The sequence below is a fragment of the Stenella coeruleoalba genome (assembly GCF_951394435.1).
Source record: "Stenella coeruleoalba genome assembly, chromosome: 9".
NCBI classification, from domain to species: domain Eukaryota; kingdom Metazoa; phylum Chordata; class Mammalia; order Artiodactyla; family Delphinidae; genus Stenella; species Stenella coeruleoalba.
Genome location: NC_137155.1, coordinates 30,503,942 through 30,517,903, shown reverse-complemented (window position 1 = coordinate 30,517,903; position 13,962 = coordinate 30,503,942). Strand labels below are relative to the sequence as shown.

Genomic DNA, 13,962 nt, shown 5'->3' with positions numbered 1-13,962 from the left:
ATGCCCTGGAACAACTAAGCCCGTGCGCCACGACTACCAAGCCTGTGCTCTAGAGCCCACGAGCCACAACTACTGAGCCCGTGTGCCACACTACTGAAGGCCGCTTGCCTAGAGCCCGTGCTCTGCAACGAGAAGCCACCACCATGAGAAGCCTGCGCTCCACAACGAAGAGTAGCCCCCGCTCGCCACAACTAGAGAAAGCCCGTGAGCAGAAATGAAGACTTAATGCAGCCAAAAAATTAATTAATTAATAAATTAGAAAAAAACAAGCACTCAGGTGTAACCACTTCAGATCTTCATTTTCTTATGAAATACCTTGTGTCACGTAGAACTTATATTAAACAAATTCATACGGTTTTCTCTTGTGAATCTTTCTTGTTCTTGTCCCAGCCAAGAACTTAGAAAGGTAGAAGAAAACCATATTTTTCCTCCACTGTAAACTATTTTACAACTCTGTAAGCTGTAGTGAACTAATAATAGTACAAAGGATTTTTGTCTATAGAAATGCAAATTAACAATCGAATGCAGTTTATTATTGCCTGTGGATATACGCATTTTCATCTATTTCTAAATTTCTTTGGGCATTCCTTATTGCCTCTCTATATACGTGTTTTTTTAATTTTCCTTTGACCAAGTAGTAACATAGGGCTGGTACCCTCATTAATTAATGAGTCACATGGATTTATTTTATGTCTACATAAGAATGTCATATAGAAATAATGCCCACTTTTAAAAATTATCCTTTAGCAAGACATAGAAATTGAAAAGAAAAAAACTACTTACTGTCTTATTCACTATTTAATATCATTAATAAGTAAAAATTAAACAAATCTATTCATCTTCACCATTCTTTTGTCTTATATCCACCTTTTTTCTTACATTTTATTATTTTAACTTTTTTCTTTTGAGTATTATTGTGAACTTAAAAAATAAAAATAATCATTTGATTCTTAATTTTTTGAAATTTAGAATATGGGAACGCTTTTAATTTACACCTATGCCCTTTTAGCACTGACTCTAATGTTTTTTAAAGAATCTTTGTCTTCTGTCAATAGAAGAATATTTCCTGACCCGTTTCCATTTTTTTCCTGTCATCTGGGAAACTGCTACAGTCCAAGGAGTCCAGGCTCCTTTTGGTGGAGAAAAGTATCAAAGACCCAAATATGGGCATTATAAGTACACATGAGAGTTGGTGGTGAGTGAATGCTACTGCTATTGAGGCATTGGAGAAGTCACAGAGTTGGAAAATATACGTCTTTTTGGAGTCTTGAGTTCATACTCATTTTCCCAAGTATATTAAATTGCTATGTCCTAGTTTTCTCATAGACTGGGGTTTTACTGACCTCTGAGAATTTTTCCCCATGCTTCTGCTAAAGAAAACATGGTAAACCCATAGAAAAACACAGAGACATAGGTTTCCAGATACAAAGGAGAATGCTTGGGGGACAGCTGCAAAACAAAGCTTTCTACCTTAATTCTAACTTATTTCCTTTCCCTAATCTTGTATGGAGAGCTATTTACATATGACAAGAGGAGGGAAGAGAGTTGGAAACCACAAAGATTTGGGAAAATCACTTAGGGACATAATGAGGACAAGATATGAACCATGAACAAGAACTCAACTATTCTCTCTTAAACAATCTCCATTCCTCTGGGTTCGAACTAGATTCCCAAATTGGATGAAGTAAAATATTCATCTTAACCTCCCCCTTGGTAGCGACAGAGAGTCAGTGTTCTCCAAGAGCTCTGTAACTGTGGCTTATGATCCCCTGGAGCTTTCTCTAAAGCAGGAAATACAATTTTTTTTCCACTGTGAGGTTTTTCACTTTGGCTATGAAAACCAAGTACCACTTGATTCTAAAGAGTTTTCCTCTTACCAGCTAATTCCCCACTGAGTTTCCTCCCTTTAGTTGCACTTTTCATCAGAACAAACTGCATCTTGCCCCACCCAGAGAACTGGAACCATGACTAATGTCAGATTCTTGGAGCTAAGCATTGAATACAGCCACATCTGAGTCAGAGGGCTCAGGCATCTTCTCAGTTCCCTTGTGAGGCAGCCAGAGGGTGGAGAGAGAGTACAGCTCCTGTCTCCATGGATTGGCTGGGCTTTAGCACGGAGCTCATGTGACTTGGGGCCAACCTCTCTCTTAAAATCTAGACTGTTTCTCAAAGACAAGCAAATCAAAATTTAAGTGCCCCCCATTCACACAAACACACACACACACACACACACACACACACACACATACTCAAAGAATGAAATGTTGTTGTATTACAATAAGATTCTTCCTAAAACTGTATCACAGATTACCAGGTAAAGAATAGACTTCAATGATTTGTATGCACTTTGTGGGAATACTGTAGGGTCTGTCAACTAATATTATACTTCCATCTTGAAAATGACTTCCTCTCTGCTTGTCTGAAGGAAGCAGCAGTTAATGTTGAGTACGAAGCAACAAAGTGCTCTGTTCATTTCTAATCACTGAGAAGTTAATACTACCCCAAAAGAAGAGAAGTTATCCTTTAAAAATCACAAATGAGGGACTTCCCTGGTGGTCCAATGGGTAAGGCTCCACGTCCCCAATGCAGGGGGCGCGGGTTCGATCCCCGGTCTGGGAACTAGATCCCGCATGCCACAACTAAGACCAGGCACAGCCTAAATAAATAAATAAATAGTTTAAAAATAAATAAAATTGATCACTTAATCATTCAAAAAAATCACAAATGAACCAAATTTGGGGACACATTTAAGTTACTATCTCTTTGAATCATTTGTAAGAGACAAAATTCGGGGTACCTAGCCTCACAAATGGAGGAGGGTGAAGTAATGTATAAAAGATTTTCCATAATCCATGATTATGGATGATTTTCCATAATCAAAGTAATGTATAAAAGATTCTCCAAACCTCATGAGGGTGAGGTTAACAGGAGACCTTATTGCCTTACTTTCTGAAAAGATGCTGAAATTTGAACAGGCAATTCACAAACTCCATTTATCCAATTTTATCACATTCCAGTACTAGGCAAAGTTTATAGACAAGAAGTATTTATAGTCTAGTTAAATTTGTATATGCTTACTTCATTTACTGAATGTCTACTATGTGCCAGGCCCTGTGTTAGACTGATACAAAGGTAAGGAGGAAAAACAAATCCCTGCCAACAGAATTTCTTTTGGTCCTGATTTTATAAGCAGTTCTTTGACTCTTGCATTTAAAAGAAGCAGCATTGGTTGTGAAGGCAGCTAGAAAGGAACAGTCATTTTGCCTAAATATTGAACTCAGTGGGAAATTAACTGGTGGGTAATAGACGTTTCTGAGCAGCCAAAACCAATTTCCCACATTCCAAATACTGAAAGTCATGAGTTGAATCCCTAGACATGCCTCCTGGAGCCTTTATTCCTATTTTATACACAATTTTAGCCATGGTGGTACAGGAAAATACTGACTCCCTTACAGTATTCTAGTAGCTTTGTTTTCAAAGTATGTTTGACCAACAGCCCACAATTCATAAAAGGGCAAATGGTGCCACAGCCCTATAAAGCTGGAGGTTACCCTGAGGGATTTGATAAGGTGTTACGATTTTATAGCCTTCAGAGAAAGTAACCCAGAAGATGTTATGGTTTTATTGCCCTGTAGCATGTTATCCAGTTTTGTATCTCAATTAGCCACAATTTTTTTTGTGTAAACAGTGTACACATCTATGTGTTTGTGAAAGCATTCAAGAAAACCAACTCTTTTGTCTAATTGCCTAATTCCTGATTCCCTCACTAATAAAAAGTAGATACATTCGAACAAATACACTTGTTCAAGAGTTTTGTTTTTAAAGCTCTGTATTGTTCCACACATTATCTGAGATACTTACCTGCCCTTCAAATACTGACATAAATTCACAGGTATCTCATCTATCTTGCATTCTTCTTAGCTCCTACCCTGTCTACAGAAAGAGGCAGCCCTCTAACCATTCATTCCAGAGTACGTTTTATTGATAGTTTTTATGGCTTTGTGGTTGGGACCAAGAGAGATGTATTCTTAGCTCACAGCAGGTCCCCAGACCTCTCCTTCCCAGCCTCTCATCAGCTGACTGCACCATGAAGGACCTGACCTGGACTTTTTAGGTACATCAATGTAACCATGTGACTATAATAAAATACCAAAGCTCTGTGCCAAGAGAAATGTACCCGGGTCGTTTTCTTAAAGAACTTTGCAGTATGTGTAACTCCCATATATTTGCTGTTTCTGTTACTCCTTATTTGTTTCCCTAAAAGAAATGGTAAAACTTAGAATAAGAAGAGCCTTTGTTGAGGGATTATGAGAATAAATTTTTCCTTTTTTATTTCTGTTCAAATATCTCTCATCCCCTATATATAAGCACTGTTAGCAATTTGGTTTATAATTTGGTTTCCAGACAGTTTTTCTATGTATTTTCAATGTGTTCTGCTATCTTTCCATATCGAAGCCTGTCTTTTTGAATCATTTCCTCACAATTCTGAAAGATTTTCTCAAAAGACTTTGAATGTTGGTACAGCAATGGAATACTTGGAAATTGTGCTCAACCTATTTGGGGATTTAGAAAATTGCTTGTAATTTTTCTGTTTTGTCTATTGTTGGAAAGACTTGTGGCGTATGGGGAAAGGTAGGTAGAAATATGCAGAAGATGATAGACAAGAAGCTTAGAGGGCTTCCCTGGTGGCGCAGGGGTTAAGAATCCGCCTGCCAATGTAGGGGACACAGGTTCACGGGTTCAATCCCTGGCCTGGGAAGATCCCACAGGCCATGGAGGAACTAAGCCTGTGAGCCACAACGACTGAGCCTGCGCTCTAGAGCCCGCGAGGCAAAACGACTGAGCCCACATGCCTAGAGCCCGTGCTCTGCAACAAGAGAAGCCACCACAATGAGAAGCCCGCGCACCGCAATGAAGAGTAGCCCCCGCTTGCTGCAACTAGAGAAAGCCTGCGTGCAGCAACGAAGACCCAACACGGCCAAAAATAAATAAATTAATTTAAAAAAAAAAAAAGGGTGGTCTTAGGCATGGGAAATGTGACTGGAGGTAGGGAAAAGGTGAGGTAATCGGTGTTCTGCAGAGGCGTATCTGCATTACATACCTCTTCATGGGATACATGCTCAAAAATGGTGCAGTTTTTAGTCTTCTGATGTCAAAAGGTCATTTACGGAACACCTGGGCAGGCCCAGTTTGGGGGTCAGTGGTCCCAACCACTCTTGGCCAGTTTGAACTGGGCGAGAGTCAACTCCAGGTCCCTGGGAAACAACTTAAGCCCACCTGTTACTATAGTGACCCATACATCAGAGGTGTTATCTGTAAGGGTGGTTAAGGAGTCCTGTAATATATTATCTAGGCTATGTGAAGCTTGGAGGGTAGGCAATTAAAGAAAAACAACAACTAAAGCAGGTTAATTAGTAAAGGCAGGTTACAAACAGAGGGGGGTTTAATAAGCTGTTCCCTTATCTGCTGTTCTGTAAGACACACTCAAGGATTTCTAAGACGCCAGCTTCCGTTAACCCTGTAGTTTCAATCCCGCATGATAATAAATTGTGCATTTCTCCTTTGTACAAGGAGGAACAACCATAGCCTGGGCTAGGACCTGGGGTGGAATTAGAGCCACCGCTGTTTGGGTTGGCAGGGGTCAGCAGACAGCAATCCTGAGGTTCAGTGTCAGCAACAGCAGTGACAGTGCAGATGGTCACTGGGCAACAGCAGCATGGCCTGGTCAGGGCATGCCTTCAGACTGCTCAGGTTTCAGAAGGCAGTGTACCAGGCACCTTAGTCAACATTGCATCAGCAGCAAATTCTGGAGTTTCAGCATCAGGGCTGCTCTGTGGAATCCTCTGGCCTCACGGGGACACACTGGGTTTTGGGTTTGCGAAGAAAAATAGCTAGAAGGATGAACATTTGGACATGAACCAGCTTCTTGGATATACAGTACTTGGGGAGGAAAACTCAAAAAATACTGGACTTCCTGCAGTCATGCATGCCATACTAAACTGCATTAAAAAAGGAAGCATGGCCTGTGAGGATCGTATGAGGACATGCTCTTCCACATCACTCTGAATACTTCTTTTTTGCCTCTGCTGGATCCTTTTCCTCCACGAGTTCTAAATCAGTATTCTACTTTCCTTCATTTGTATTCTTTTATTGGCATCCTCATCCTGAGTCTTCAATGACTTACTGGATATTTTACACATATATTATCTCACAGTTTACCTAAAACCCACTTTAACAAAGAATGCTTGTAAGTGAAATTCAGCCTCTGTACCCTGGTACCGAACTGAATCTCAGAGACAGAGTTTTGGGTGAAGTAGAAAAGAATAGCTCTATTGCTTTGCAAAGGGGGCAAAGGGGGCCACGGCGGACTAATGCCCTCAAAACTATGTGTCCACCAGGAGGAAGTAATGAGGAGGTTTTTTTGTTGTTTTTTGTTTTTTTCTGCGGTACGCGGGCCTCTCACTGTTGCGGCCTCTCCCGTTGCGGTGCACAGGCTCCGGACGCACAGGCTCAGCAGCCATGGCTCACGGGCCCAGCCGCTCCGCGGCACGTGGGATCTTCCCGGACCGGGGCACGAACCCGCGTCCCCTGCATCGGCAGGCAGACGCTCAACCACTGCGCCACCAGGGAAGCCCTGGAAGTTTTATACTAATGGTTCAAAGCAGATGGCATGATCAGCTCATGGACAGTTTTCTGATTGGTTGGTGGTGAGGTAATTGGGAGTCAGTATCATCAACCTTCTGTTTCCAACCAGTATGGGGTCTACATGCTTGTGGGCATCACACAGTTAACTTCTTCCACCTGGTAGGGGTTTCAGTATCTGCAAAACAGCTCAAAGATACTGTTATGTATATTCCTTGAGAGGCAGAATCAGGACCCTGCCCCAAGGCTGCATTATTGTTTCTTGACTGCTCCCCTCTTGTTTCTGCATTCCCTCCCTTCCTTGATTAGCAACTGTTTGAACCTGCCCTTTGGAACTCAGGGAAGGCCATGGAGGCTGAATGAAGCCTATTTCCTACAAACAAGAAACGGGGGACACAGAAAGACTTTTGTGCCTAGAAATCCCATAGGGTCCTGGTTAGTTCCATGCATACAAATCAATAAGAAAAAAATATCCAAAAGAAAAATGAACAAAGGACATAGACAATATAGAAAATGCATGAAACAAAAAACGTAAAGGACCAATAAACATGAAAAAATATTCAATCTCATTAGGAATTTTTAAAATAACACAAAAAATCATTTTTTGCCTGTCATATTTATAAAGGTCTCTAAAACCTAGGGTTCCACTGTCATAATCTGGATCTAAAGCTCTTTTTAAAATGGTGATCACAATGCCTCCAAGCTTGCAGTCAGTTTCCTTTTCCACTTGGGACTCTTCCCTCCAGGTGAATGATCCCTCCATTCATTAGTTATCTTTACAAAAGGGACAAAGGAGGTCTTCTGACATTTAGAAAAGCTAAGAAACCTCAAAAGGTACCCTACTACAGCAAAGTAGACCTAATCAAGGTTCAAGCAATAGGTACAACAAGTCTTCTCCGAACACTTAATATGCAAATATATTTGAGATTTTCTCTGAGAATGACATGTTAACTTATTTCGCCAAGTTGTATTCCCAGGGATACTATTTCAGGAGAGGAGAGAGGAGAGGGGGAGGGTTCACAGCACTAGTATTCTGAAGAACACGTTTGGGGAAATGCTGGATTAAATAATAATAGTTAATATTATTAGCTCAATAAAGTAATACTGTTTGTCTTGCTCTGGCACCAATCTAAGCATTTTTGTAAACCTTATAACAGTTCCATGGAAGGTTCTATTTTTACAGGTAAGGAGACTGAGACACAAGAGAAGTTAAGCAATTTGCCTAAAATTGAACAACTAGAGAGTGGCGAGTTTGACTTTGCATCCAGGCGAAGCCTAGTGCCTAAGCTCTGTGCTATATAACCTCCATGGTCTCTTTAAGCTCTGAATCCTAAGGCTCTTCCGTGCCGCTTGGTGTTCTATATTCTGCAATACGTGAAAGGACTGTTCCAACATCAGGTAGAAGGGATACTGCTCCTTGATTCCTTTGCCGTGTTACAGAATAGCATTCCATCTCATCACCAACATTTCTGCCTTTGAATCATGGATCCTTAGCGTCTGCCAAGGCCTTAGAGTAAAAAGACAGATTTCCACTTCATTTCAATTAAAAAATGTTTAAATACACTCACTCTTCAGTATCCTAGGTCGTTTAATAAAGTAAATGAAAATTTCCTCATTTCTAATTCCATTAGGAACAAATGGTTTCCATTGCCAGGGTCCACTCTAAAACTCTCAAATTAGAGTTTACTCTTGAACAACAGGGGTCTGAACTGCACAATTCCACTTACACATGGATTTTTTTCATTAAATATATGTAGTACTACACGATCCATGGTTGGTTGAATCACCTGATGCAGAAATATGGATATAGAGGGCTCATTATGGGACTTTGAGCATTCATGGATTTTGGTATCCCCGACAGGTCCCGGAACCAACCCCCCCGCAAATACCCAGCGATGACTGTATTGGCTAATTAAAATAGAAGATCTGAGAACCTTTAGATGAAAGGAAAAAAGAAAAGGTGCACAAAAACATAAATGTCTTATTTTTTTGTAGAAATGTAGGCTTATATGTCACTTGCTCTTTCATCTGAGCTATACTATATTGTTTTGTTCTCATCAAGAGAAAGCATAATGCTTTGATAGTGTCAATTATTTTACTTAAAACGTTTCTATGTATTCCTATTTAGACCTAGGTAGCAAATTAAAGGGATATGTATGTTTTCAAAATGTAAAATAATGTACAATTGCAAATAATCTTATATATTATCATATACTAGAAAGAATAAATTATTATAGTTACAAAAAGCATGCTCCTGAGTTCTGTGACTAAGTTCCGTGTTCCTGTAGAACACTTGGGGGAAGCCTAATTGAAGATTTCTGGACCTGACGCTTGATCTTAGTCTCAACATTGAGGAGTAAAACAGCCTAAGCAAGCAGGCATTCTACATCAAGGAGACATGAATGGGGATTGTGTGTTCTTGCCTTATGAATCCCAAGCAAATAAATCTTGTACTCCATGCAATAAACCTTTAACTTTCAGTATGTGATAGTCTTTCCTCATTTCATAAATATTTATTGAGCGCCTGCAATATGCCAGTCTCTGATACAGCAGTTAAGAAAACACCAACCCTGCTCCTACGGAGCTTACATTAATGGGAGACCCTTTAATGTGTTCTGCCACCCAATTATCCAAAAAAGATAATCTCGCCACGTAATCCAATTGTGTAAAATCTGTCTTGGGCAAAGGGAACGGCACGTGCATCCTCGAACCACCTTGAAATGAAAACTCAGCCTGTGCGTGAAGGACGCAGGTCGCCAAGCGCAAGACGGCGCCGTCGCCTAGCGCCGCTCTGAACGGCGCGCCGCTGTGACGCGTAGGCTTCGCCCCCTGCTGCCTTCATAGCGCCTCCGCCCCCTTGAGCGAAGTGCGCAGACTCCTCCTCCGGGCTCTGCTTCGGCAGGAGAAGCAGCCGAGTTGAAGGCATCGCTTCCCCGCGTGCTTCTGCGGGTGGCTGCCGGGCCTTGTCCTACCGCAGTGGCCGCGCCGCGCTGTTCGGGAGCAGGGCGCTGCAGTCGCGGTCCCGGCCTCGGTGTTTGGTAAACAGAAGCCCCAGCGTGCCGGGAGCGTGCAACCCCTCGCCCGGCCCGGCGAGCCCCGGGCGTGAACCGCGTTGACGGAGGATGGCAGCCTCCGGGGTGGAGAAGAGCAGCAAGAAGAAGACCGAGAAGAAACTTGCTGCTCGAGAGGAAGCTAAACTGTTGGCGGGCTTCATGGGCGTCATGAATAACATGCGGAAACAGGTACCGCCTCTGTGGGAGTGACCGACGGCGTCGGGGAGGTGGTCCGGGACTCGGGCCCCTGTCAGCCGCGGCTGAAACCCGCGCCCTGGGGATCGCGACCCTCTTCCTCTGTCCTTGCCCTTCCTTGCATTTTCGCACGCCAGCGAAGCCGCTGTCGGTGGAGGGTCGCGTTAAACTGTTCTCGAGCAAAAGTGCCTCGTCGTCCGCCGATGCTGTGGCTCCTGACTCCTATGGGGCCCCGTGGGCCGGCATTCGGCGTCGGGTATCGGTTGTATAACAGCTGTGCCCTAGTTATCTCTTTGTGAGGCGAGGAGCCCTCCATTGGCCAGCCGTTTTAAGGTGTCGTGAGATGTCGGGCGAAGAACCCCACTGGCACAGCCCAAACCGAAGCCCCCCAAGGAAGGGAGAAGCATTGCTGGCCTGACATCAGCTCCTCTAAAATAAGGATCCCCGCCCCCCTTCTGTGTTACCAGGGTGGAGCTAGTAGAAGACAAATCCTCCTGTACGTGTTAATTTAGAGCAGAAACAGTCGTGGATAAATACCGTGCCGCCTTTTAAGGGCACCGTGCGCCTCTGTTAAGAGGAGTTCTTTGTTCTTTGATGTGTGGCGTATTAGTGAAAGTCTTCAGCACGTCGGCGAAAGGTGGGTTATGAAAAGAATGGGTTTTAACGCCAGAGTATGTAGACTAGAGAATCTATTTGTTTTTAAATTCCATAGCATCTTATACCAGTAGGTGTAGAAAAGTCACTTGGTTATTTTCTCGTCCTGGAAGCTTTATTTCTAGAAATATGCATCCAGGAAGATTTGTGGGAATGTTTGTTTTGTGACCGTATTTTTCATGACAAAAGCAGGACATGAGTATAAGTAACTGCAAAACCTAGTTTGCTCATCGGGTGGTGCTGAAACCACACAACCCAGATTGGGACTGGAACCTACAGGCAGGGACTCGAACCCACCGTCTTTTAATTGAGATCACACACCTGGTCTCAGGACTTTAATGACGCTCAGGTGCTTTTTTTGTTTGGGGGTTTTTTTTTTGGCTGCGCAGTGTGGCTTGTGGGATCTTAGTTCCCCGACCAGGGATTGAACCTGCGCCCTCGGCAGTGAAAGTGCAGAGTCCTAACCGCTGGGCCGCCAGGGAGTTCCCAAAGCTCATGTAGTTTATGTCTCATGGCAGAAGAAATTCAGTGAAAAACAAGGTGATAGGTAAGAAGTGGATTTATTTATAGAGATACACATTCCATAGACAGAATGCAGTCTGTCTCAAAAGGCGAGAACGGCCTTGGGAGAAACACACTCCACAGATGGGTGCGGGCCATCTCAGAAGGCAAGAGGCCCCAAGATGTGGGGTGGTTTGTTTTTATGGGCTGCGTAATTTCATAGACTAATGAGTGGGAGGATTATTCCAACTATTTCGAGGGGAAGAGGCGGAGATTTCCAGGAACAGGGCCACCACCCATTTTTTGGCCTTTTATGGTTAACCTCAGAGCAGTCAGGGCACTGGTGGGTGTGTCATTCAGCATATGCTAATACATTGCAGTGAGCGTGTAATGAGGAAGAAGGTGCACTGGGAGTCAGATCTTTCCACCATTTTGGACCTAGTTGGTTCTAACCAGTTTTTGTCATGTTCTATGGCTGTGTCATTCTTTTAAAGGTTGTGCCCTGCCCCCTTTCCTCCTGTTTCAGTTCTGATGGGTCTATGGACAACAGTAGAGGAATTTAAGTGTTTTATGAAGATATTAACTTTGGTTTCTTTAAGCAAACTCTGCTGAGGTCTTGTCTTTGTTCATCAGCTCCTGACATTGTGCATGGATGCAGTAGATATTTGTGGGAGTGCCTTTATATCTTGCCTGGTCTTTGGGTTGAAGTAGCTGTGAATGCCTGAATTCAATATTTTATGTAACTTTCATGTATCTATTTCCATGTATACCTTCATGTTCCTTTTCTGTGAACCTTTCTTACATTTAGGACACCACTGACTTTGCATTGCTGGTGCATTTAACTAGTGCCTGCCTCTGAAAGGTAATTGCACCGCAGTTCACCAGTGCCCACATTTGTTTCCAACAACCCTCCCACTCCCCCAAATATGTGTTTTCATACACAGACTATAGCATTGTAAAGCATTGCCTCATTTCCTGCGTAGATGGGGTGCAACTGGGTCGCAGCATCAGATGTTGAGGAGGAGGGGATTGTCTGAGACTGTATGTTTAGCTTTTGGGGTTTAAAAATTGATTCATATCCATTTCTTAGACTTAGCTTTAAACAATATTAGCATCTACTTATTTACTGTTAAAACAGAAATAAAGTTACTGAAATACCAGGTTTCTGTTACTGAGTAGGAAGGGGAAAATGGATGCTGGGTGAGACATCAGGAATTTCTTCAACAGTGGTTAACTGGCCTTAATCTGCCAGTTTCTCCTTTTGTCATTGGCTTTGCTTGTTATTCAGACCGTTCTCCAGTAACACTTTTACCAACTTCTTGGAATCCTGCATCTTTTGTAAGATGGGCAGCTTCACTTTGCAGTTGATTTACATTATACACGTATTGTTCTGTTTAACATAACACAGAAGAGGCGCACCAGGAATGACTGACAAGGGCAGTTGATGGGAAGAGGCAGAAATAGAAGCTGCTCTGAGCCAGAGGAGGAATGTTTGAGTGAGGACCAGTTTTAAAAGTGTTCTTCTATGGTGAATACTTTTGTGTTATTACTATTTTTGCTTTCCCTTATGATCTCATTACTTTGGGGACCAAGATAATGAGTGCCTGGATGACAAGGGCCCCCAGAAACATCCCTATACAAATTTAAGAACACTGTGAAATTAGAATTTCTGAATCCCAATTCCTGCTCTATCATTAATTAGTTTTGTGATATTAGAAAAAGATATAGGTCATTTCATGTCTCTGTAGCATTGCAGCCAGTCTCTACGTCGTGGTGAAAGGGGGCTCTGCTGAGCCCGCAGCCTCAGCTTCCCGTGGAGCCTTTTCCTCCATTATCCTTTCAGCCATTTCCAGCCTTTTGTTTTTAAGTAAACTTTACAATGAAGTATAGAATTCACGAAAAGGATCCAAATCATAAATGTGCAGCTCAAAGAATTATTGCAAAACGAACGCACCCCCTCCAAGTAAAAGAACTTGGCTAGTACACCAGAAAGTCTCCACCTAATGCCCTTCCCAATTGCTACCCCCTCAAAGGTAATTTCTAATTTCTACTACCATAGATTTTTTGTCCTGTTTTTGAACTTGTATACATGGAATCATACAGTATATACTTGCGTGTCTTGCTTTCTTAAAGCTAGCATCTATTTTTGAATTTTTGAATTTTATTTATTTTTTTATACAGCAGGTTCTTATTAGTCATCCATTTTATACATATGACTGTATAGATGTCAATCCCAATCTCCCAATTCGTCCCAACACCACCACCACCCCCCCGCCACTTTCCTGCCTTGATGTCCAAGTCTAGAAACTGTCATAGAGTGAAGTAAATCAGAAAGAGAAAAACAAATATCGTATATTAACGCATATATGTGGAACCTGGAAAAATGGTACAGATGAACTGGTTTGCAGGGCAGAAATAGAGACACAGATGTAGAGAACAAACTTATGGACACTAAAGCTAGCATTTTGTTTGTGAGATTTATCTATATTGTTGTGTGTTGTTCTAGTCCATCTTCATTGTATGTAATATCCCATTGTATGAATACACCACAATTTATCCATTCTATCATGTACTATTAAAAGTAGTACTACTTTGAATATTTTTGTACATTTTGTACATGACTTTTGATGTGTACATGTATGCATTTCTGCATTTTTGTTGGGAAATACCCAAGCGTGGAGCTGTTGAGTCATAGGTTAGGCTACATTCAGCTTTAATAGATCCTGTGGTACAGTTTCCAAAGTTGTGCCAGTTCATACTTTGGCTTTTGCTTTTGCATCTTTGCTAACACTTGGTATTGTCAGTCTTTATAACAGCCATTCTAGTGGACGTATAGTGGCATCTTATTTAATTTGGTTGAGCACCTTTTCATTCATTTTTCCAGCTTTTTTTTAGATTAATGTTATTATCTGTTACA

General features: G+C 42.1%; 1 protein-coding gene across 3 annotated transcripts in view; it reads left to right on the top strand.

The window, feature by feature from the left end:
* The first annotated feature begins 9,489 nt into the window (after positions 1 to 9,489).
* KLHL7 (kelch like family member 7) overlaps positions 9,490 to 13,962 on the top strand; it is a 67,115-nt gene continuing 62,642 nt past the window's right edge. For 2 of the 3 annotated variants that reach the window (XR_013829866.1, XM_079932090.1), the window contains exon 1: positions 9,490 to 9,884. Coding sequence is in view for 1 of the 3 variants with exons in the window: in XM_079932090.1 (XP_079788216.1) it covers positions 9,765 to 9,884 (120 nt within the window). In the remaining 2 variants the exon portion in view is untranslated. The remainder of the gene's footprint in view (positions 9,885 to 13,962) is intronic. The other variant, XM_079932091.1, reaches the window with a different exon arrangement.